General features: G+C 46.7%; 1 protein-coding gene and 1 long non-coding RNA gene across 2 annotated transcripts in view; one reads left to right on the forward strand and one right to left on the reverse strand.

Annotated features, from left to right (window-relative positions):
- The window catches only part of LOC308597395, a 228871-nt gene that overhangs the window by 167088 nt on the left and 36256 nt on the right, over positions 1 to 25527 (reverse strand). The gene's annotated exons all lie outside the window — the stretch shown is intronic.
- The window catches only part of DNAI1 (dynein axonemal intermediate chain 1), a 158045-nt gene that overhangs the window by 100131 nt on the left and 32387 nt on the right, over positions 1 to 25527 (forward strand). Inside the window, exon 19 of the mRNA XM_081212844.1 lies at positions 11544 to 11729. Within this exon, the coding sequence (XP_081068970.1) occupies positions 11544 to 11729 (186 nt within the window). The remainder of the gene's footprint in view (positions 1 to 11543; positions 11730 to 25527) is intronic.

Consider the following 25527-nt stretch of genomic DNA (forward strand, 5'->3'; position numbering starts at 1 on the left):
ACACTCGAATCAGCGCCTGAATGAGCTTCCCCATAGTCACACAGTCTACAGCACAGAGGCAACTTTTGCATATAGCCCACAAATTCTCAATGGGATTTACGTCCGGGGAATTCCCTGGCCAATCAAGTACCTGTATTTGCTGCTCTATCACGAATTTCTTCACCACTTTCGATGTGTGACAGGGGACTAGGTCCTGCTGCAATAACCCAGTATCATCAGGATACCTCTTTTCCAGCTCTGGAATAAATCTCTTTCGAAGAACTTCAATATAGTGTGGCGAGCGCATCATTCCTTCTATTGGCTGCAGGCTTCCGACACTGTAACGATCAACTGATTTTCATGTTTGTTTTGAGTACAAGATTATGAGTAAGATAGGCTTTGTTTCAATTAATTTGCACAAGGTATTTCGGCAAAGGCATGGAGTTGCACAAAAGCGCTTTCCCTTCTTCGCAGGGAGTGTAACTATGGAACTTGCAGGAACAAGAATGCAGAGGCGGCCACTGGTTTGGATGCCTTTTTCAGAAAGAGGATGACATAGACTCAAGGGAGAGCAGGACTACCATAGTGGAGCCTCCATGTTCAGAGACAGCACACCTTAGCCATGCTCCCTCTTTCCACCAGCCCTCTTTTGAACCTCCCATGAGCATTTTTGCCTGCCTGGAATATGTGTTCGAACCCTGGCAGTGTCTCTTGCTTCTCTGCGTGGGGGCTGTACAGAAGAAGCTAACCTACTGCACAAAGGTATTGCATGCATTGCTCCGCCCATTTTGGACTCCGGCCACACCCACTACTCCCATGTGGCCCCCAGAAAATTTTCAAGAAAGGAATGTGCCCATTGCATTAAACAAGCTCCCCCATCACTGCTTTAGAATCTCACTCAGTGTTGGGGAGAGTTTTTTAATGAACAGGATACCAGATTGGATTTTTGATCACTTCTCTCCCCAAAATAGGATGGTTCCTAGAAATGGATTGGACACAAATGCTGCCTGTGCTGGTTTTTTCCTCCCCAAGCTGCCTTATTTGGCAGACCCAGCAAAGTGATTCTTATTTTCGCACTCTTGATTTTCCTGAGCGTCTCTCTTGATAGACGAGGGCTGCTGTGGTTCGCTTACATGGATTTGCAGAACATATTGGTAGGCCCTTAATGGCGCGAGCTTGAAAATGCGAGTCATCAAGCGCATCCTTTTCTCAGAAAAGGTATCAAAGGCTAAATATAATTTCTCTGCCATGTTGCAAAGGATTGAATTAAGCTGCTTCTTTTTCAAAAAGGAAAAGAAAAGTAAGGCATACAAATAAGTAAGGCAGTTTAATGTATTGACCACGAAGACTGAGTAGTAATGAGATATTTTGAGATGGATAGATCCTTCCTCGGTTGTAATGGAGCCATCCTTGCCATGACAAATGACCTCAGGATAAATACCAGCCTGCCAAGTGCCTTCCTTGAGTGGCTCAAATGCTTCTTTGATGGATGCTCCTGGGGCCTTTAATTCCTCCTTGCTAAATGGAGCAACCTTTTGAGATTCAGAAGGCTGTAAACTCCGCAACGACCTTCTGGAAAGCTGCCAGTGTTTTTTTTTTGAACCACTTTCTGTCAGTCAGAAGGAGGAGGTTTGCCCTTTTCTTCAGGGTAACAACAAAACAGTACTGATCAGTTGCTTGTATAACAAATGGCAACCCAAATTGGCTTCCCATGTCAGTTTTTATCAAGGCTGCTCCCATTAGGAGTCTCCGCCATTAATCCTCAACTTAAAGGTAAAGGGACCCCTGACCATTAGGTCCACTCGTGACCGACTCTGGGGTTGCAGTGCTCATCTCACTATATTGGCTGAGGGAACCGGTGTACAGCTTGACATGTGGCCAGCATGACTAAGCCGCTTCTGGCGAACCAGAGCAGCTCACGGAAACGCTGTTTACCTTCCCGCCAGAACAGTACCTATTTCTCCACTTGCACTATGACGTGCTTTCAAACTGCTAGGTTGGCAGGAGCAGGGACTGAGCAACGGGAGCTCACCCCGTCGCGGGGATTCGAACCACCAAACTTCTGATTGGCAAGCCCTAGGCTCCATGGTTTAACCCACAGCGCCACCTGCGTCCCAATCCTCAACTTACGCATTCTGTATTTCACCACTTCTCTAATGTCCCATTTGGTGCCAAAGGCTGCAAACTGGTGCAACCTCTCCAGAACATTTGAACAAATGGCCATCCTTCTTGGATGCTTTAGTTGAGTTTCCTGCATTGCAGCAAATCTCAGCTACGGCCATGACCACAAGCATATATCTAGGACTGAGGGCGGTGCTTTGGAATCCAAGCATGTGACTTCCTGGACCCTGGAGTTAGGATCCTACCACCTTTTAGAAATGATCACCAACCATGTCCCATAACTAATAACAGGTAGGTAGCCATGTTGGTTTGCTGTAGTTGAAACAAAATAAAAAAATTCCTTCCAATAGCACCTTAGAGACAACTAAGTTTGTTATTGGTTTGAGCTTTCGTGTGCATGCACACGAAAGCTCAAACCAATAACAAACTTAGTTGGTCTCTAAAGTGCTATTGGAAGGAATTTCCATAATTAATAAAAGTGACTTTGCAACCCTGGCACAAGAGGTGCCTCAGTCATACTTGAAGCATTCCTTGTACAAGGGCACAAGGACACCATCGCAAGACAGAGTATCGACAACTTTTCTGCTGTAGGGTTATGTGAACACACACCACAATTGCCTCATTACGTAACTCATGTTCAGAATTCCACAACACACACGTAACTGCTTTATTTTTACTAAGTAGTTCAGTTTGTTGAAGGGATGCGGGTGGTGCTGTGGGTTAAACCACAGAGCCTAGGACTTGCCGATCAGAAGGTCGGCGGTTCAAACCTTTTAGTTCTGTTTGTTACACTCTCAAGACATAGGGCTATGCAGAAGGCAAGTTCGTTTGTTACGCTTTTAAGACATAGGACGATGCAGAAGGAAGATATCAGTTTGAAATGGCATCGCCAACAGGAACTGTCCATTGTAATCGTTGGACTTGACAAGCTTTGGACTTGACTATCCTTGGACTTTACGACAATAAAAACATATAGAAGGTTAATAGTAATATGATACGTTATTGCACCAGGATCTGTGCTTTGCAGTTTTTTGATATGACGATTACAGTTTTATTATATATAATGCTACGTTACTTTACAGCCAGTTACTTGTGTGTAGGGTTATGTGAGTCAGGAGACTCCAATTCACATTTCACCCCACCTGAAAACTCTCTTAAGCAAGCCTCCGTCTCCAATAATACGCATTTGGGCTACCTTGCTCGGCTGCTTATACGAATCGTTGTGATAATGAAGAAGAAATGCTCAAAAATCAGTGTGCCACGCAGCTTTCTCATTTCATTTCATTCCACGATCCAAAGAGCCTCTGTGGGGAAGGAAGGAAGGGTTGGGTGGTTCCTAATATGCAGCAAGGAAATGTCATCTCTTTTCTGACTGCTTTGCTCTTTCCAATATTTCTTTCCTCTCCTCTTGTTCGCTTGACAGTGCTGTGCAAAGGAAGAGGACTTTTTCGGTTTTAATTTGGGCATATGTATATATAGAAATAAAACAGATACCGTAAATCTTATATGCCACCCAGTCTGGATAGAGAGCAGTCTTTCAACAGAGCACAGGTTAAAAATCTAACCAGAGATTTCAGAGTCTTTTGCAAAGGTGGTTGACTTCGTAGGATACAGCATCTATATTTAGGATATTGTTTTCTGTACTCCGCAGTGTTGATGGTTGTCTTCCATCACCTGCAACATAAAGAACCCTCAGGCTCTTTCATCACCCAGTTGGCAAATGATGTGTGTCTAGCCAGGGAGCCCTTTAATAAATGTGGCGCTCATCCTGTCTTCCCAGGCATGCAGTCCATACAAAATTAAAAGATAGCATCCTGTTTGCATCGTATGTGTGAAACTGGCCTTCTACTAAGAGCTTGTTCACTTTCTCACTTTCCCCAGTGCTTTCCCCTGGGAAAACCTGATCTTTGCCGCTGAATCAGAGCAAACGTCAACTGGGTTTTCTCTAGATTGATGTTTGCTCCAGTTTAGCACTAAAGAGTGGGTTTTCTGGGAGAAAGCAGTGGGGCAGAGGCAAAACTACTGCTTTCTAGGCGCAAGCCAAGCGGAAGTGTGGACAAGCCCTAAGTCAGACCTGCTAGTTCAGTACTGGCTACCAGCTGTAAGATCACAAGTAAAGAAAGGTCTTTTCCAGTAGATTGGCTGAGTGCTATTTCAACACCTCCTTAATGGAAAAGCGAGTCTGGGCACAGCCTCTCCACCTATTAATCAGTTGTCTGGCACAGGTCGCTAATGAAGGAGCTATGTGACAAACTTCTTGTTATGAACTTAGCCTCTTTTCCGTTCCTCTTTTGGCTCTGCAGATTTTCTAACCACCTTTTAATTTGTGCATCTAGCACAGGGATTGCTCTGTGCGGGGCTTTATTTGTGCTTCATCCAGAAGAACATGGTGTGTGGGATTTTGGAGAAAAGAATCTTAATACAGTGGTAACTCTGGATGCGAACGGGATCCGTTCCGGAGCCCCGTTCGCATTCTGAAGCAAATGTAAAACGGAACTGTGCGTCTGCACGTGTGCGGGTCATGTTTAGCCGCTTCCGCACATGCGCATGACATCATTTTGAGCGTCTGCGCATGCATGAGCGGGGGAACCCTGAAGTAATGCACTCCGTTACTTCCGGGTCGCCGCAGAGTGCAACCTGAAAATATTCATTCCGAAGCTGCTTCAACCCGAGGTATGACTGTAGTCACCAGTCCTGAAAGACCTACACTGGCTCCCAGGACGTTTCCGAGCACAATTCAAAGTGTTGGTGTTGACCTTTAAAGTCCTAAACGGCCTCGGCCCAGTATACCTGAAGGAGCGTCTCCACCCCCATCGTTCTGCTCAGACACTGAAGTCCACCTCCGAGAGCCTTCTGGCGGTTCCCTCCCTACGAGAAGTAAGGTTATAGGGAGCCAGGCAGAGGGCCTCCTCGGTAGTGGCACCCGCCCTGTGGAATGCCCTTCCTTAAGGTATAAAGAAAAGAAATAACTACAGTGGTTCCTCGGGTTAAGTACTTAATTTGTTCCAGAGGTCCATTCTTAACCTGAAACTGTTCTTAACCTGAAGCACCACTTTAGCTAATGGGGCCTCCTTCTGCCGCCGCGCCACCGGAGCACGATTTCTGTTCTCATCCTGAAGCAAAGTTCTTAACCTGAAGCACTATTTCTGGGTTAGTGGAGTCTGTAACCTGAAGTGTATGTAACCTGAAATGTATGTAACCCGAGGTACCACTGTATCTGACTTTTAGAAGACATCTGAAGGCAGCCCTGTTTAGGGAAGTTTTTAACGTTTGCTTTTTATTCTGTTTTTAGTGTTCTGTTGGTAGCCGCCCAGAGAGGCTGAGGAAACCTAGCCAGATGGGCGGGGTATTATTATTATTATTATTATTATTATTATTATTATTATTATTATTATTGGTATGTTGCTGGGAACGTGGTCTCTGGAGCGGGACAGGAGCCTCCTTTGCTGGTTCTGTCCTCCTTACAACCACAGATGCTCCTGCACGCCAGAGAGCGACACCCCAAGCCTGTTGCTAAATTTATCGCCCCCTCTCCCCAAAGGACCTGCCAGCTTAAAACCCTGGCATGTTTGTGTCAGGGCACGCTGAGCTCTGCCTCAGCAGAGGGAGGCGAAAGGATCCGCCACGAGGCCAGCGGAAGCTGCATGTCAGAAAGATGCACGTCAGGATATAAAGGCCATGTTGGTATTTAATCATCCCTCACCTTTCTTTGCCGTATTGATTCCATCCGATGTTGCCAGGTTACCGGATCTTTTGCTTTGTAGCTGCTGCCTTTATTTCTGACTCATCCTGGATTCTTGCACTGATTAGAGGAGATCTGGTGACACAGACTGGCCTTTCATTCGCTCGCCGATAAGACTTCCAGGCCGGCTTCATGCCATATCAAAGCTAGGGTGGTTTAAGACCGATTAATTGGAAGCACATGCACAACATAATTAAACACCTCGGATTGTTGAAATAAAAACCTCACTCTTGACTAACTTGAGAAAAACGCTGCAAAATCGTGACAAAGTGGCATATGAACTATAAAATCTATTAAACCCCATAAATTTAAAATTAAAGGTACTTATTATCCAACATGAAGGGAGGTACAACTTTTTAATCACTTAATGGTGGACTTTTCTAGTGGCGCAGAAATCTGTTTGTAATTATCTTAATACCACCGAGTGGAATGAAATCTCTGAGCTGTTTAAATGTTGTTTAGTTGTGTCCGACTCTTCATGACCCCCTGGACCAGAGCACGCCAGGCACTCCTGTCTTCCACTGCCTCCCGCAGTTTGATCAAACTCATGCTGGTAGCTTCGAAAACACTGTCCAACCATCTCATCCTCCGTCATCCCCTTCTCCTTGTGCTCTCCGTCTTTCCCAGCATCAGGGTCTTTTCCTGGGAGTCTTCTCTTCTCATGAGATGGCCAAAGTATTGGAGCCTCAGCTTCATGATCTGTCCTTCCAGTGAGCACTCAGGGCTAATTTCCTTAAGAATGGAGAGGTTTGATCTTCTTGCAGTCCATGGGACTCTCCAGAGTCTCCTCCAGCACCAGAATTCAAAAGCATCAATTCTTTGGCGATCAGTCTTCTTTATGGTCCAGCTCTCACTTCCATACATCACTACTGGGAAAACCATAGCTTTAACTATACGGACCTTTGTTGGCAAGGTGATGTCTTCGCTTTTTAAGATGCTGTCTAGGTTTGTCATTGCTTTTCTCCCAAGAAGCAGGCATCTTTTAATTTCGTGGCTTCTGTCACCATCTGCAGTGATCATGGAGCCCAAGAAAGTCTGGAGAAAGCTGTTTTCATATAAACAGAATAAAAACATGAACAATAACCTTCAGTAGCATTTCTTGGAAACCAGATGAAAACAGAACAAATCTCTCTCCCCGCCCACAAAACAGAGAATTAAGAGGAATCAGAGAATTGTCAAGTTGAAATGGCTCCCAGGGGTCATCTAGTCCAGCCCCTGCAGTGCAGGAATCACAGCTAAGTTTTAAAGCCATTGCTGTTTCCACTTCTCAAATTATCCAAGGGAAGATGTGCTCACTACGCCTGAGCAGTTTTTGTTTCTTTGAATAAAGAGTTAATTTCACTGACACCCATAGCTGTCACCTTTTCCATTTTTTAAGGGAAATTCCCTTATTCCGATAGGATTCCTCGCAAGAAAAGGGAAAAGTTGACAGCTATGCTGACACCTTATGAGTTATGCCAACCTGCTCCCGGCTCCTGCTTTGACACTTAGGCCAATCGCACAGTTTTATTTCAGGAGCGCCAATAAGTGTGACGCGGCAGCTAAAAAAGCCAATGCAATTCTGGGCTGCATCAATAGGACTATAGCATCTAGATCAAGGGAAGTAATAGTGCCACTGTATTCTGCTCTGGTCAGACCTCACCTGGAGTACTGTGTCCAGTTCTGGGCACCACAATTCAAGAAGGACACTGACAAACTGGAACGTGTCCAGAGGAGGGCAACCAAAATGGTCAAAGGCCTGGAAACGATGCCTTATGAGGAACGGCTAAGGGAGCTGGGCATGTTTAGCCTGGAGAAGAGGAGGTTAAGGGGTGATATGATAGCCATGTTCAAATATATAAAAGGATGTCACATACAGGAGGGAGAAAGGTTGTTTTCTGCTGCTCCAGAGAAGCGGACACGGAGCAATGGATCCAAACTACAAGAAAGAAGATTCCACCTAAACATTAGGAAGAACTTCCTGACAGTAAGAGCTGTTCGACAGTGGAATTTGCTGCCAAGGAGTGTGGTGGAGTCTCCTACTTTGGAGGTCTTTAAGCAGAGGCTTGACAACCATATGTCAGGAGTGCTCTGATGGTGTTTCCTGCTTGGCAGGGGGTTGGACTCGATGGCCCTTGTGGTCTCTTCCAACTCTATGATTCTATGATTCTAAGTGCATTTCCGAACTCTCTTTCAGTGCCTTCTCTGCCTTCTGCCAGGGAAAAAAAGAGAGAGAGGGAGAAATGTAATTCTTTTCTGTAGCTGAGTCAATAAACAAATAATAAGCTTTTGTCTTTGGGAGTTCACGGAACCCAGAGTTTGTGGCTGGAAAGTTCAGGGACTTGATTATTTCTGACCTTCTGCTCGCTTGCGAGCTTCTCAGCCTCCGTCCCTGGTGCCTCTTGCCTGCGTGTGGCTGTCGTGTTTTGGAAAGCCTGGAGCCAGCATCCCAAGCAATTTGCATTTGTCAGCGCCTGCCTGTGCACTTCAAAACAACATCCTACAGACGGCTCTTTCTTCATAACAGCGACTGGGGACCTCCCCGGACTGCTGCAGAAATGTGCCAAGCGGAGCCAGAATAGAGAAGGTCGGAGCAAGACAGAAATGCTGCTGGGAAGAAGGAGGAGGAGGAGGCAAATGCCCTCCCTCCTAGTTTCTTCCCCAGGACCCAGTCAGACAGAGGTAGTCTGCTCCTGCACGTGGAGGATCCATGCAACTCTCGTGTCTAAGAACCCTGGAAAGACCTTTCCCCATGCATTTGTGAATTCTATTATTATTATATGAATTTTTTAAATAGAAATTTCAACACAATAATTTAAACAAAAATACATCATCCACATTGGTCCCCCCTCCATTTTTCCTTCCCTTCTCCCCCTAAACAGAAAACCCAACCTCCCACACACACACCCCAGACTTCCCTCAGCTCCTTTCTGTCTGCATGTTATAAAATTGTAAAGATCCTTAATTTATCTATCTATATGTTACCAATAAAAAGTTTGTGAGTGTTTGTTCAAAACCTGCCAAGGAGTCCAATTCATTTTGTTGTTTCTTTAAGTACTTTGCGAAAGGTTCCTATTCTTCTTTAAAGTCACAGTTGTCCTTATCGCCTAGTTTTTTGTGTCAGTTTTGCAAAGTCCGCATAGTCCATCAGTGTCTCTTGCCACAGTTCTTTGGTCGGGATTCCTTCGTTCTTCCATCCTTGTGCTATTAAGACTCTTGCCGCCGTTGTCGCGTACATAAAGATGTTCTTGAATTTCCTTGGCAGGTCTGCTCACTGCTGATTTCTCACTGCTGAAATATACTCTGAGTCGAGAGTGGATTTCATGCTCTTTATTCAGCTCATAGTGGTGAGGAGGAATGGAAGTTCCCCCAGAATGTCGGCTTTATATACATTATTTACACAATGGGCCCACGTGATTGGCTAATTCCGGGATTCACCTGTAGGCCAATCAGGTTGCGGATTCCCTTCCACCTGGAGCTGGACTGGGTGGCTCCTGTGGACCAATCAGACTGCTGCATTCTGGACGCTATTGTTCTAGGACCAACCAGAGTGCTGCATTCTGGATCCTATTGTTCTAGGACCAATCAGACTGCTGCATTCTGGATTCTATTGTTCTAGGACCAATCAGACTGCTGCATTCTGAATCCTATTGTTCTAGGACCAATCAGACTGCTGCATTCTGAATCCTATTGTTCTAGGGCCAATCAGACTGCTGCATTCTGGATTCTATTGTTCTAGGACCAATCAGACTGCTGCATTCTGAGTCCTATTTAACTCAGTACATAACACACACAAAGTGCCCGCATTCTGGCTCTGAAGCTGAGCTGGGCATTGTGGAGGGAGGCAGGTTCCATCATGTTCAGTCCCGTCCCCCCCCCCTACGTCCCCTCCCTGTTTAAATCCATCAGCTCAGCTTGCTTCTCTCCCACCCCTTGACTTCCTTATCCATTAATTTCCTCCCTGGCCCTCTTGATTGTATCATCAAGGCCCTGAATAGCAGAGAGCTGTGGAGGCAGCAAGTCTCTGTGTGTGTGTGCTTTCTGCATTTGTCAGCCAGCGCAGGAATCCCTCCACTTAAGAGCTGATTGCCTGATTATTTTAGACATTAGCTTGGGCAGTTAAGAGTCGGTGATACTAATGGTGTTTCTGAGTGATGTGCTTCCACCCGCCTTGGAGCTGTGTTGGTGCCAGCCTCCTCCAGCCACAGATGTGTAGGGTCTTTGTTCCCGTGCAAATGCGGCAGCTGCCAGCAGCAGGAGGAGCACAGAGCTGCAGAGTTGGAAGAGACCCTGAGGGTCATCTAGTCCAACCCCCTGCAACGCAACACAGGAATCTCAGCTAAAGCGGCCATGACAGATGGCCGTCTGGTCCTGTCCGCTCCTATTTATTTATTTATTTATTTATTAGAATTTATTTTCTGACGGGCTGCATTGCTTCTTTCTGTCTGGGAAAGCTGACAAACATTTTGCTGCCCTGGGCTAATTTCCTTTTGTGAGGGTTTCCTTTTGAGAGAGTGGCTGCTGATAGTCTCAATTTCTTTTTCTTTTTAAATATATCTTTATTAATTTAAAATAAATACATTTATGAGAAAACAGACGTACAAACAAACAAACAAAAACAAATAACAGAAAAATAAAACAAACCACCACACTATAAGATACAAGAAGATTATTATAATATCATCATATATACTCCTGATACGGAACACAATTATAAAACTTACAGAGAAAATATTTAAAACTGACTTCCAATTAATCTCACTGTACTTTATCTATCCATTACTTTGTACCACACAGCTGCATATTTCTTATATAATTTCTTTTTACTTCCCTACGAACTTACGGTATATTTATACAATACAGGGATCAGTCTAATTCTGCCAAGATGTTTCCTTTTATTCCATAGTTTTCTAAAGATTCTTTAAAGATTCCCAATCCTTGTAGACTTTTTGTTTTGGTTGGCCTCTTACTCTTCCTGTCGCTTTCGCTAGCTGCAGATATTCTACCATTAGGATTTGCCAATCTTCCGTGTTGGGTATTGTTGTTCGCTCCTCTTTAATTCACTTCCTGTTTCAAAGGATAAATGCACACTGGAAAGATCCTTGGCCTTTGAAGAGATATGAAATATTGGGGGGGGGGGGAGTCGCCAGGTTCAAGGTGTTACTATTAGAATATCTATTAGTATATCAGGCCCTTAACGACTTGGGACCAGTTTACCTCCGAGCATAGCTGTCAACCGTCCCTTATTTGGCGGGAAACTCCCTTATCCCAGTGCCATGTCCCGGATTGATGATGCCCCTTAAATTTCCCGGGTTTCATGCTCACCCGGCTCAGGAGGGAAGCAGTGGCCCGGGGTCCTCTGCCTTCTTTTTTTCTTTTAGTACTGTAATGTTCTTTCTTTTGTATGTTTTATATGTTATATCTGTTAAAATCAATAAAAATTTTTTTGGGAAAAAACCACATTGGCAGGATTGTTGTAATAACCTGCAGTTTCATAAGAGTATATATTTAAGGAAGATGAATAAATGAGCAAATTAAGTTAATTTGGATATGCAGAAGATATGAAAAATTAAGGAACCGCAGAGAGAGGGGGAAGGAAGTCAAGTTTGGAAATGTCAAAATGATTGCAAAAATTAGTGAATGGTATAAACTTGAAAAGTATAAATAAAAAATAGAAATAGAAAAGGAACGTTGTTCAGCCATCGCCTGTGTCTCCCGCCAGGCCCACGTCTTCGACCTGAGCGTGAACAAATACGAGCCCATCTGCAACCAGCCGGTGGTGGCCAAGAAGAGGAACAAGATCACCCATGTCCAGTTCAACGCCATCTACCCCATCATCATCATCGGGGATGACCGTGGCCACGTCACCTGCCTGAAGCTGTCTCCCAACCTCCGCAAGATGCCAAAGGTAAGTCAGTTTAAGGCTGGACCAGAGAGGGAGCATCTGCAGGCTGATTTGCTCTACAGGATGTGGTTTAAAATACCTCCCCCCTCCCCCTTTGAGCTTTTCACATTGGCATGTTGTAGCTGCTATTATGGAACCTGAGGGCCAAACTAGCCACGGTAATAAATGAAAATCTGCCCTTATTCCCTTATGGGGGACACAAGAGCCCTTTTAGAGTCCTTTGCAGGTTCTCCATCGGTCAGAGAAAAGAACAGAGGCCAACCAGAGAATATTGAGAAGCAAAGCAGCTCGTAAGCCTGATCTTTATTGATCTGTTGCAACAGGGTGCTCCCCTCTCACGCAGGAGAAGGAGGAGGACCCAGAACAAAGGTTTGCCCGCCCTTATATAGACATTTTAAATTGCCCGCCCTGGAGTCCAAGACCACCCCCAGAAACATCACAGAAAGGGGTGGTCTACAGCAGAAATCTGAGTGCATTGTTTACCTCCTGTCTGGCAAGTTACCTGTTAATGCTCACTTGATTGATACCCTGGGGAGCCTGGCCAGTCTTTTGTAATGATAAATACTTAGTTCCTGAGCCAGGTCACAGGCTCACCCTATTCATACACAGACAGACATACCCTTAAGACAGGATTTGTGAATGAAAAGACAATGGGGAGGCTTTTCCATTTGACTTTGCAGAGAAAACACCTGGTCAGTTTGGGAGTCAAAATGGCTTCATGGCTGTTCTCCTGTGCTGCTTCAGACATGTGGTTTATATATTTATGTATGTGTTTGCTTGCTACATTTATGAACCTTTATTATATACATAAGACCTTAATTTTTTTATTTCACCACCAAGCTTGGGGGCGGCTGTAGACAGAGAAGAAATTCCATTTGCACACTGAGGTCCAGCGCCGAGGGCCTTCTGGCAGTTCCCTCCCTGCGAGCAGTGAGGTTACATGGAACCAGGCAGAGGGCCTTCTCAGTAGTGGCGCCCGCCCTGTGGAACACCCTCCCATCAGATGTCAAGGAAATAAACAACTATCTGACTTTTAGAAGACATCTGAAGGCAGCCCTGTTTAGGAAAGTTTTTAATGACTGATGTTTTAATGTATTTTTAATCTTTTGTTGGAAGCCGCCCAGAGTGGCTGAGGAAACCTATCCAGATGGGTGGGGTATAAATATTATTTATTATGATTATGATTATGATTATGATTATTACAAGAAGGTACCCAGTTGGCACTTTTCAAACCAATGCACAAACTGAAGCACAATTATCCTCTGAAACCTCAAAGTGGTTTACAAAATGAATAAAACAATTAATATCAATTAAGCAATACAAATCTACTTAAAACTGCCAAGCAATTAAAATCAGCAATACACTAAAAACAGGTTATAAAACTCATCAGCGTTCTCCATATCTGGGGAGGCTTGTCTGAACAGAAATGTTTTCAGCAGGTGTCAAAAAGGGTTCAGTGAAGGCGCCTGCTTGCCTGCCTGACGTCCTCAGGGTTTTAGGCTTACCGAAAAGAAGTGACCACAAATGAGGTCTTTGAAAAGGCAGGAGTACAGAAAACATGGGAATGCAGCAGGCCGGCAGCGGCATCTCTTTTTTCAAATTTTGTTTGTTCTGCTTTTCCTCGCAGGGACTCAAAAGTAGCTTGGACTAAATAATGCATCAGGACGCAAATGGGGCTTCTGCTGTAAGCCCCACCCTCAAAACACTGGCTGTTGTTGCTCATTGTAAATTCTTAATGATTTTCTATTTTAAGCGAGAGCTGCTTCAAGTTTCAGCAGAGTTGGTCCTCGTGGTCCCACCACTGTGCAATCAAATTTTTTGGTACAATGGTTGGAAGGTGTCTGGGTCATGTCTAAAAGCAGCAGACAGAATGGCCAGGATTTCTTGCATATACCGTATTTTTCACTCTATAGGACGTACCGGACCATAGGACGCACCTTGTTTTAGAGGGGGAGAAAAAGAAAAAAAAATTCTCCCCCTCTCTGCTCAGCGCCCCTTCAGTGAAGCGGCAAGAGAAACGGAGCCCCTTCCAATTCTCCTCCCGCTTCGCTGAAGGGGCGCTGCGCAGCTCTCCCTCTCTGCTGAACCAGGAGAGTCTTGCTCTCCCGGCTTCAGCAAGAGGAACCCGAAGCCTCCAGAGCACAATGGGAACTCGCTCTGCACTTCGAAGGCTTCAGGTGGCTATCCCTGAAGCCTGGAGAAGGAGAGGGGTTGGTGCGCACCGACCCCTCTGGCTCTCCAGGCTTCAGCGAAAGCAACGCGAAGCCTCCGGAGCGCGGAGGGAGCGCTCCCTCTGTGCTTCGGAGGCTTCCCATTGCTATCGCTGAAGCCAAGGAGCCTGCATTCGCTCCATAGGACGCACAAACATTTCCCCTTAATTTTTGGAGGGGGAAAAGTGCATCCTATAGAGCGAAAAATACGGTATTTGCAAACCACTTAATACTGAAACAGTCTCCGAGCTGTTTACGAAAACAACAAATACGACATATATATCCTGACAGGCTTATCCTGACTTGCTTTTTTGCTGTGCTTTCAAAGTACAGATCTGCGCTTTAAAGCTCTGTATCTGAGTGTTTCTCCATTTGTTTTGTCCCAAAGCTTTCCCCACCGAAATCTGCAATTTACCTCTGCATCAGCAATCTGCAGAAAATCCTGCTGCTGTTTGCTCCATTTCAGTGGTAAAATGTGGGTTTTCCCAAGGAACGTGCTGAGACAAAAATAAAATCACTCCGACGGGGAGTTTTAAAGTTTGGACTTTTGGAAACGCAGCGCAGAAGGAAGTCCGGATGAGGCCTAAAACAATGAAGGGGGTGTGTGTAATATTATTTATCAGTCGAAAAGCAAAAAAAAAAAAAAAAACTCAAAGCAACTCGACAAGATAAAATACAACAAAAACAATTTAAAATCAGAAATAAATTAAAATAATTAACAATACAAAATATTCATTCAGTAACATATTAATACATATTTCTCTGATGAAAATAGGGATGTCTCATTCCATAATGATAATTTTACTATTTATGCCCTACACATCTTACTGGGTTGCCCCAGTCGCTCTGGGCAGCTTCCACGTATTTTTCGCTTCATAAGATGCTCCTGACAATAAGACGCACCTAGTTTTTAGAGGAGGAAAACAAGAAAAAAAAATCTGAATGAAACAGTGGATGTATGATTTTTGTGGTTCATGCTGTGGTCAAAGACATGATATGTGATTTGACGGTGAGTTTGGGGTAGCCCAATGCAAACATCTTGAGGATCCATGTGGGTCCGTGCTTTGTAACCACATTTTTGTGCCATCGAGGCCCCATGAAGCAGTGGATGTGTGATTTTTGGGGGGGCAGGCTGTAGCCATGGACATGCTATGTGATCTGATGGTGAATTTGGGGTGACCCAGTGCAAAAATCCTCGGGATCCATGGGCTTTTACTTCCCCCCTCCCAGGCAGCCTCCTTTATTGCTAGCCTCCCTTATCTCCCTCCCGATCGCTTGCTGATCAGCGGCTTTGTTTCAACACCCACTTTTTGCCCCTGGGCAATTCGGCTCCAGGGACCATGCATTCGCTCCATAAGGTGCACAGACATTTCCCCTTACTTTTTGGGAGGAAAAAAGTACATCTTATGGAGCGAAAAATACGGTATATAACAACATAATAAAACATGAAATATTTAAAAAAACTTCCCTATACAGGATTGCCTTCCGACGGCTCAAGGGTCAGATAACTCCTTACCCTCCAACATTTCTCCAATGAAAATAGGGACATCCAATCAGAAACCAGGCAGCTTATCTACATCAAGGACATCCTTGGAAAGTAGGGACAATTGGAGGGTCTGTTAATATGGTCAAGTCCTACCCACCCCACTAAAAGATGAGCACCACCATTGGAGGGAGGCAACGCGATTCCCAAAGGAAAGAAAAATCCCAAAGGATGGCAAGGATGGCACCAGGCCTGTCTCTCTGGGGAAGGAATTCCACAGATGGGGAGCCACCACTGAAAAGGCCTGTTGTGCTGGTCCCGGGGGCTAACTGAGAGGCCAGGTCCGAGTCCAGTCCGAGGTTGAAGGTGCGGTATGGAGGCTGTCCGTCAAAGCTGTAGCTGGGTCCAAGGCGGGGAGTCGGGTGGGGTCAAGAACTCTGGCAGAAGTTTTTTCTTTTTTGTATGTGTAATAGTTGGTTTAATTATTTTTAACTTTTAAAAAACACACCTATGTTTTGTATGTTTTGTGTAAAATCTTAATAATTTTTTTTAAAAAAAATAACTCTGGCAGAAGAGCGGGACAGGGTGCAGGCAGGAACAGGCTAGCAACAACGTTGCTCCTGCAACCTGGGACTGGGGGGTGGGGTGGCCGGCTTTTATCTGCCCCGAGGCATAGGGCAGCCCCGATCCCCAGGTGACTCGCCTCTCCTGGCCTGGAGGTGAGCACACCTGCTGCGGGAACTTAGTTCCCTCTGCCTCTCTGCCCTGAGCCTCTGCAGCTCAGGAGAGGCTGGAGGGTTACCGGACCCAGAGGCCACCTCAGCCTCCCCTGATGGGGCTGAGAGTGGAGCACCTGCAGGCAATGGGTCCTCCATCACCTCCGGAGCCAGAGTAGATTCAGCTGATGCCTGCACCTGAGGACCCAGAACAGGTGAGGACCCTTCAGGCTCAGGCCCCAGCCCCGGCGCAGCTGGTTCTGGAGGCAGGGAATCCTGTGCAGGCTGGGATTCCTCAGGTTCAGCCTCTGAGTCTGAATCCCAGGCCATCACACCTCTTCTCGTGTGGCCACCCTCTGCACCTTCCTCAGGAGGGGCGCACAGGGAGGGGCCTCTGATGAAGACCACAGGGATGGGCTGGTTCATAAGTGGAGAGGCACTGAGCAAGACGAACCAGCCATCTTGCAGGTGCGGAAACCGTGCGATATCTGCCAGTGCTTGATATTAAGACAAATCTGGGTTCCGGCGCTTTTTAGGAACTGTCTGGCATCCGGCAGCTCTAAACCCTAACAAATTAAGCTCAGCACAGCCAGGAATCATTCCTCCCTGTCTTGTTTCAGTCCGGCTTTTGTCCCTTGCATACAGGTATTAATAGCCTGAGTACTTTTTATAGACCCTTTCTCTGATTTCTCGATTGCCTCCAATGGTGAGGATAAACGTGACATTGTGCATCGCTAGCAAGGGCAGCTCAAGCTGGAGAGATGGACAGCTGGAGGGAGACAAAATTCGCTTCGCAGTTTGTCTCTGGTCTCGCTTGCCTGTTACACTTAAAGGGGCGTTTGCCAAGGATTTTCAGTGTTTCCCGCAGGGGAAGCAGCAGTTGTGATCTACAAGCTAATCTAAGGGGTGGGCTTGCGCATGGACCTTGTCTGACTGATCCCTTAATGAATGGGAGGGAATCTGTAATTACAAAGGAAGCGCACACTCTCTGCCGGAGACATTCTCTGGGGATGAATGGCCTTGCCACCCACGGCGCCATGGCATTTTGAACCACTGTGTTACGCAGAAGCTCACCCCATGCTCGGTAAATGGCATTTAGCGAAATGGTGAGCTTTTTCCAAAGAGGTTCCCCGTGTGGGACTTTCCTTTTTTATTTTTTTTTAATTGCTTTTAACATATAAATTATAAAATGTACACACAAAACTTATCACTTATACAATCTTTTTAGACTTCCATCAGCACCTCTGATGATCCACTGTTTTAACCACTTCTTATGCATTTCTTAACTTTATATTGCCTTTACATCTCTTAACAAATCATCCTTCCCCTTCTCCATTTTTGCAATACTTCCAATAATACTTCTCACAAAACTTCTTGCAAACCTACAAACATCGTCTGATCTTCACAAATACTTTTCAAATAGTCCGTAAATTTACTCCAGTCTTCCGTGAATTTCTGGTCCCGCCGGTTTCGAATCCTTCCTGTTAGTTTATCTAGTTCTGCATAGTCCATTAACTTCATCCTCCATCGTGTGGGACTTTCCTAGTCTTTGTCTCCTTCAGCGCCAGACTGGAAGTTCAGTTCTTTAGGGAACTTCTCTTAGATAGGATGTGCATCACATCCTGCCCTCCTCAGGCTGGACTCACAGCTGCCCCCTGCCTTCTGCCAGGCAGGTGGACGGGAGACCCGTGGGGATCTTTGCCCAGATCAAACACTGTGAGGGCCACATCTGTTGTTTCTGAAGACCTCTCGTCCTCCCAGAGAGGAGGGGTTGTGAGCGGGAGCAGCTTCCCACGGTGGCAGGGGGGCGTGTACAGCTCCCTGCTCCTGATTGCTTCAGCTGCTGCGGCCAAGCCTTCCGGCCAACCAATAGGGCTGGCTGGTGGGCGGGGCTGGCCGCATTTAAACAGCCGCGGCAGCGCTCAGCTCCCAGTCTGTTCCTGCTATTGACAAATCCAGGAAACTTTTGAATGGTGTGGTGGCCTTCAAGCTGCTATATATGAATGGCCACGTGATCGCACACCCTGACATCTGTTTCAGCAACGTGGTTCTTTTTTGTGATGATGGCGTCCATCTTTCCGATCAAGGGAATGATGTGTGGTTGGCAGGCATCGCATCATCAGAAGTATTAGGAATTGGTTGCAGCAATGAGGGTACTGGCGGCGAGCCCTTTGGCTCAGGTGGTGGTTAGGCATTGGAATATGTATGCTGTGTTGGAAGATTGGGTATGAGCCATCATCTACTTCTCCTCTTTTGGGTATTCCATTAAAGGAATCCGGCGGTCGTGGATCCTGTCCGATGCCCTGCTGGTGGCTAGGGCCATGGCACGACCCCTGGTGACGTCATAGGGAAGCTTCCAGTTGTATTTGCATCAACAAGCTCCTCCCATTGGTTGTTGACCCTGATAAGACCCCTGTGGAGTCTGGTATTGCTGTTTCACCCAATGCCTAAGCCAATACCACTCACATGCTGTAACCAATAAAAGTTGTGGCCTAATTTTGCCCATTAACCTAAAATAATGTGTCTTTGTGGCTTATTATACTCCTATGCGGGTGGCGGGTCCTTGACTCACAAGAAGACGCCCTGTGAGAGTGTGAACTGGGATGGCAGAAAGATTGGAGCACCCTTCTCTCTAAGACCAATGAATTACAAAACAACAACCGCAAACTGGCGTGCGAATCAACCTGGAATTCAAACCCGACTCTAGTCTGAGGACGCAAATTCAAGTCTGGCATGGGCCAGATTAGGGATGGGTGTGTTTGCCAATGTCTTTTTCTCCAAGTTTCTCATTTCCCACCCACCCCCAGTTTCAAGTTCATTTCTAAGTTTGCAATTTTTTCCTTTTTTTGAGCCCTAGTGAAAATTTATCAGCATTCTAATGCAAATTTCTCACAATGTGCACATTTTTGTATGCCTTTTTTTGCAAATTTCCACATTTGGAAGTACTTGATTGTTTAAAGAGTGGCTGGGAAACCCAGCCAGATGGGCGGGTTATAAATAAATTATTATTATTATTATTATTATTATTATTATTATTATTATTATTAAACTTCAAAACTCCCTGGCTACTGATATCAAGCAGGCACCTTCACTGTATTCATTTTGGCACCTGCTAAAAACATTCTTGTTTGGGCAAGCTCCCCAGATGCTTAGAAATGCTGGTGTGAATTTTAATCTGTTTCAGTATTTTAACTTTTGATATGTATTGCTGTTTTTCCCTGATTTTGTTTTTTTAAATCTTTTCGTAAACCGCTTTGATGTGTGTGTTTCGGGTTCTTTTGGTTTTTTCAATCAAGCAGTGTAATAATAATTAAGATTATGGTATGACATGCTTTCCTTAACCTGATGCCCTCCAGCCGCTGCAACTCCCACCCATCTCTGGGAGCCACCAGCCTCTGCACCCAAATTCAAGCTGTAATCCTGCGCACACTCACTTGGGCCTTCCTTCCAAGTAAACACACACAGCATTGCAGGGCAAATGGTTCCGTTCTTTCTCAGGACCCTCCCTCAAAAGCCTCTTCAGACTCCTGCATTCTTGAAAGTCACACATCAGCCTGATTGAAGGCTCTCCTTCAGTTCTGCTAGGAGGCAGAGTCAGGTGCTTGGCAGATGCAAGCTTCACAGGGGCTCCTCCTACCCCTTGTCCTTCTCCACTTTCCTTTGATAGTTGTTTGCATGCCTCCTGGGCGACAGGAAAGTCTTCCCTCTGGCGAAATTCTCTTTGTAGCTTTCCAGACGGCCTGGATGCCAGCTCCTTGCTGAGAACAGTTTAACAGCAGCCTCCGTCCCTGCTCCTGCCAACCTAGCAGTTCGAAAGCACGTCAAAGTGCAAGTAGATAGATAGGTACTGCTCCGGCGGGAAGGTAAACGGCATTTCTGTGCGCTGCTCTGGTTCGCCAGAAGCGGCTTAGTCATGCTGGCCACATGACCTGGAAGCTGTATGCCGGCTCCCTCGGCCAATAAAGCGAGATGAGCACCGCAACCCCAGAGTCGGCCACGACTGGACCTAATGGTCAGGGGTCCCTTTACCTTTACCTTTACCTTTACTTTTACTGTTACCTTTACCTTTACCTTTACTGTTTCTGGCTGCTGAAAGTTGGTGGGTTATGAGTTCTCTGTGGTGTAAATGGGCATTGTTGTCTTGGAAGATGTTTAGTGGAGAGACCTGTCGGGAGCAAGCATGGACCAATGGTACCAAATAGTATGGGAAACAGCCTTACTAGAAAAATTAACCGATAAACTGAAACTGACATTGGGACAAACAGAAGAAGACGCCTTCACCCCGGTATGGCTCCCCTTTATCACATACACAGCCCAACAAGATAATGACAATAATCCACCAATGGCATACAAATCAATATGGCTAACCTGATCCAAAACACCCACCCACCCCACTCACACACGAAAACAAAGACCACCACAGCCAACCACAAAGAACAGCCACACCCTAGGCCAAGCCCAACGTCTCTCGCCACCAAAGAAACACAAATGAACAGCAGAGAACCTGCACAAGTGACGCTGACACCAAACCCTTCATACATTAAGCAAAATAGAAACATCGCCACCCGACCCCCCCATCCCCCCCTCCACCCCTCTCTCCCTTTTCTTCCTAATGTCTCAACAAATGAAACTGATTTGTAAAAATGTTACATGGAAAAAATACAAGAGAGAGACATTACACATACTTTTGTAAATCAAGAAAATCTTTAATAAAAATACGAAAACAAAATCGAAACAGCAGCCTCTGTTTCTGGGCAGCTCTGCCACCCCCTCCCATTGCATCCTCTTCGTCCAGCAAAGAGACTGAGCATTTGATAGTTTCAACAGGTTTAACATGGCATGCGGGAGGCAGTGGAAGACAGGAGTGCCTGGCGTGCTCTGGTCCAGGGGGTCACAAAGAGGCGGACACGACTAAACGACTCAACAACAACAACATGGCAACAAAAGCCACAGACACGGCTGTTCTGGCTGGGAATCCTTTGATAATCGTTGCCTGTCAACTCTTGCCTGCAGTTTCGTGCCAGGAGCAACGCTGGAGGTTTATAACTCCATCCACTGTGATGACGTGAACGCCACTGAAGAAACTCCTTCACGCGACACGTAGCTAAACTATGGAACTCCCTCCCACAAGAGGGAGGCTTTAAAAAGGGGTTGAACAAATTAATGGAGGAGATGACAGTCGATGGTGATGATCTTTCTCCACAGCTGGAAGCAACGATACTTCTGAATACCAATTGCTGGAAAACTCAGGGGGAGAGAGTGCTTTTGAGTGCTTTTTTATAGACCTTTTTACAGGCGCCTGGTTGGCCACTGGGAGAACAGGATGCTGGACTAGATGGGCCATTGGCCTGATCCCGCAGCCCCTTCCTCTGTTCTTATGATAATCACAGGCTGGTTGGGTGCAGTGGGGAAACTTCAGTGGTGGAGGAGTAGACATTCAAGTCCACCCCAGCTTTACAGCATATGTTTAACGGCAGTAATAAGAGATGCGGGTGGCACTGTGATCTAAACCACAGAGCCCAGGACTTGCAAATCGGAAGGTCAGCGGTTCGAATCCCTGTGACGGGGTGAGCTCCCATTGCTTGGTCCCTGCTCCTGCCAACCTAGCAGTTCGAAAGCACATCAAAGTGCAAGTAGATAAATAGGTACTGCTCTGGCGGGAAGGTAAACGGCGTTTCCGTGTGCTGCTCTGGTTTGCCAGAAGCGGCTTAGTCATGCTGGCCACATGACCTGGAAAAACTGTCTGCGGACAAACGTCGGCTCCCTCGGCCAGTAAAGTGAGATGAGCGCCGCAACCCCAGAGTCATTCACAACTGGACTTAACTGTCAGGGATCCTTTACCTTTACCTTTTAATGGCAGTACAGTGGTACCTCGGGTTACATACACTTCAGGTTACAGATGCTTCAGGTTACAGACTCCGCTAACCCAGAAATAGTACCTCAGGTTAAGACCTTTCTTCAGGATGAGAACAGAAATCGTGCTCCGGCAGCAGTGGGAGGCCCCATTAGCTAAAGCGGTACCTCAGGTTAAGAACAGTTTCAGGTTAAGAATGGACCTCCAGAACGAATTAAGTTCTTAACCCGAGATACCACTGGAATACCTTTACAGTGTTATTTCTCTGAAGTTCTTGCTGTCTGGTGCGAGTGCTTTCTGACCAGTGTGGCTGTTGTTGGGGCAGATGCCAGGCATGTCTGTCATTCTGTCTGTCTGTCTGTGTCACCTCAGGCGAGCTGTACTTCTGAGTATTTTCCTCAGAGGAAACACTAGCAGAACTGGTGTTTCCGATAAGGCGTTGCAGCCAGCAGGAGGCCATCTTGCAGTGTGATGAATATCCATGGAACTTGCTTTTAGAATACAGAGCAGGTGGTTAAGGCTTCGAGACTTGATATTAGATTTCCCTAATGCATGGAAAACCCAGGGAATATTAACGGACCAGATGAGAATTCTGCACCCATCCATCTTCTCTTCAACCCCGCAGGGCTTTCCCCATGAGACTTGCCTGTGAAAACAGTTCTGCAATTTGTTTCCTGTGGCTATATCTTCCTTGTCAATTGTGCCTGGCAGATGTGGAAGGGAAGGGTCATAGAAAAGGTTCATTTTAACCCAAGAACAAATGAAGCAACCCCAGAGGCCATGTGAGCCTGGGATGAGAGGCTGAAGCAGGCCATAGGGCAGCTGGACCTAGGTTGCAATGGGGCTGTGTGAATGCAGCCTAATGTGTCTAGCCTTTGGTGGCCAGTTCACTGCTGCAGACGGCTTTCTCTCTCCCCCACCCCAAATCTGGAGAGGCAAAGTCAAACTGCTCTGCCACTTCCTGGAGAGTTTCCCTTTTCATTCTTTGCATATTCTCTCTTCCGATCGAAAAGCCAGTTGAGCTGAAAGGGTTCCCAGCACAAGAGAGAGAGAACAGGGTGAATGGCTCCATTTGTGGGGAAGATCTCCTGAGCTGGGCTGGTTATGCCCTGGCCCCTTGACTCCTCCCCCTAAAAAGGGGGGAGTCAGAGAAAGTGATTGACAAGTTGGCAGTATGGATGCCCACCTTCCCCCTCAATGGCAGAAGGGGATAGTACAGTGGTGCCTCGCAAGACGAAATTAATTCGTTCCGCAAGTCTCTTTGTCTTGCGAGTTTTTCGTCTTGCGATGAACGGTTTCCCATAGGAATGCATTGAAAATCAATTAATGCGTTCCTAGGGAAACCGCCTTCAGACCAGGTCCGGGGACAGACTGTCCCCGGACATCTTCTGAAGGCCGGGGGGGGGACAAGGGCTTTTCTTCCCACCCCCAGCATTTTAAAAAACCCGGGACAGCGGAGGACTTCTCCGCTGTCCGGGGCGATTTAAAAGCCCCTGGGAAGGCAGGCAGGGGGGACAAAGACTTTCGCCCCCCGCCCGCCTTCAGAAGGTGTTCCCGCCCCCCGCCCCGCTTCGGAACAGCGTTCCGAAGTGGGGCGGCTGGGGCAGGTGTTCCCACCCCCCCCGCCCCGCTTTGGAACAGCGTTCCGAAGTGGGGCGGCTGGGGCAGGTGTTCCCCCCCCCCCCGCCCCGCTTCGGAACAGCGTTTTAAAATGCTGGGGGTCGGGAGCGAAGCGTTCGCTGCCGACCCCCAGCATTTTAAAATCTCCCCGGGACAGGGGGAGATTTTAAAATGCTGGGGGTCGGCAGCGAACGCTTCGCTCCCGCCCGCCAGCATTTTAAGATCGCCCGGGGCAGGCAGGGGGAAGGCAGGCGGGGGGGGGGAGCAAAGACTTTTGCCCTCCGCCGGCCTTCAGAAGAGGTCCTCTTCTGAAGGCCGGCTGTGGGCGAAAGTCTTTGCTCCCGACCGCCAGCATTTCCCTATGGGCTTTCGTCTTGCGATGCAAGCCCATAGGGAAATTCGTCTTGCGAAGCGCCTCCAAAACAGAAAACCCTTTCGTCTTGCGGGTTTTCCGTCTTGCGAGGCATTCGTCTTGCGGGGTACCACTGTACTAGAATCATAGAATCATAGAATCATAGAGTTGGAAGAGATCACAAGGGCCATCGAGTCCAACCCCCTGCCAAGCAGGAAACACCATCAGAGCACTCCTGACATATGGATGTCAAGCCTCTGCTTAAAGACCTCCAAAGTAGGAGACTCCACCACACTCCTTGGCAGCAAATTCCACTGTCGAACAGCTCTTACTGTCAGGAAGTTCTTCCTAATGTTTAGGTGGAATCTTCTTTCTTGTAGTTTGATCCATTGCTCCGTGTCCGCTTCTCTTGAGCAGCAGAAAACAACCTTTCTCCCTCCTCTATGTGACATCCTTTTATACATTTGAACATGGCTATCATATCACCCCTTAACCTCCTCTTCTCCAGGCTAAACATGCCCAGCTCCCTTAGCCGTTCCTCATAAGGCATCGTTTCCAGGCCTTTGACCATTTTGGTTGCCCTCCTCTGGACACGTTCCAGTTTGTCAGTGTCCTTCTTGAACTGTGGTGCCCAGAACTGGACACAGTACTCCAGGTGAGGTCTGACCAGAGCAGAATACAGTGGCACTATTACTTCCCTTGATCTAGATGCTATACTCCTATTGATGAGGCCCAGAATTGCATTGGCTTTTTTAGCTGCCGCGTCACACTGTTGGCTCATGTCAAGTTTATGGTCAACCAAGACTCCTAGATCCTTTTCACATGTACTGCTCTCAAGCCACTAGAGAAAGGAAAGACCAGGGTGCTTAGTCTTCTGAACGCAACCCCTTGGCTGTGGCAGGCTTCTATTGAGCCATGAATATGCTCTCCGCCCTTGCCATTTTGTGATCTGCTGTGCGTTGCAGAAGGTTGCTTCTCTGCTCCAAACAGAAACATCTCAACAATCAATATTTTAATAGATAAGGGTTACTCTGACCGGCAACTCAGGGAACCTGGGGGTCAAGCATCAGAGAGGTCCACCACTGGGGGTTTGGCCCCACGGAGTAGTGGTCTACTCTGAGCAGACACCCATGTTTTTAGAAGATTCAGTGGGTTGGTTTGCAACGTCAGCCGTTGGACGGACTTTCCCCCAGCACAAATGGAATGGAGACCTTGCAACCTTTTTTAAAAAAATAAATAAATAAATTCCGTAGAGTCAGTGTCTTGACTTGCTTTCTGGGAGCATCCGCAGCCACCTGGGCAGATCTCATGAGCAGACACTTTCCTAGGGTACGCCTGCTTTCTGTCACGTACTGTGGCCTGGATATAGTAAGTGGATTACGGGCCTAAGGTTAGAGGCTTTCTGGCCTTAAACACACACACACACTGCAACTCCTGTATTCTAGATTCCCTCCTGTCCCTCCTTAAGGCTCTGAGCTCTTTTCTTCCTAGTGTTGTAAACAAAAATCTGCCCTTTTCCCTTATGGTGTATCCAAGAGCCCATATAGAGTCCTCACATAGGTTCCC

Source organism: Podarcis bocagei (genome assembly GCF_964188305.1).
Source record: "Podarcis bocagei genome assembly, chromosome: 11".
In the NCBI taxonomy this organism is placed as follows: domain Eukaryota; kingdom Metazoa; phylum Chordata; class Lepidosauria; order Squamata; family Lacertidae; genus Podarcis; species Podarcis bocagei.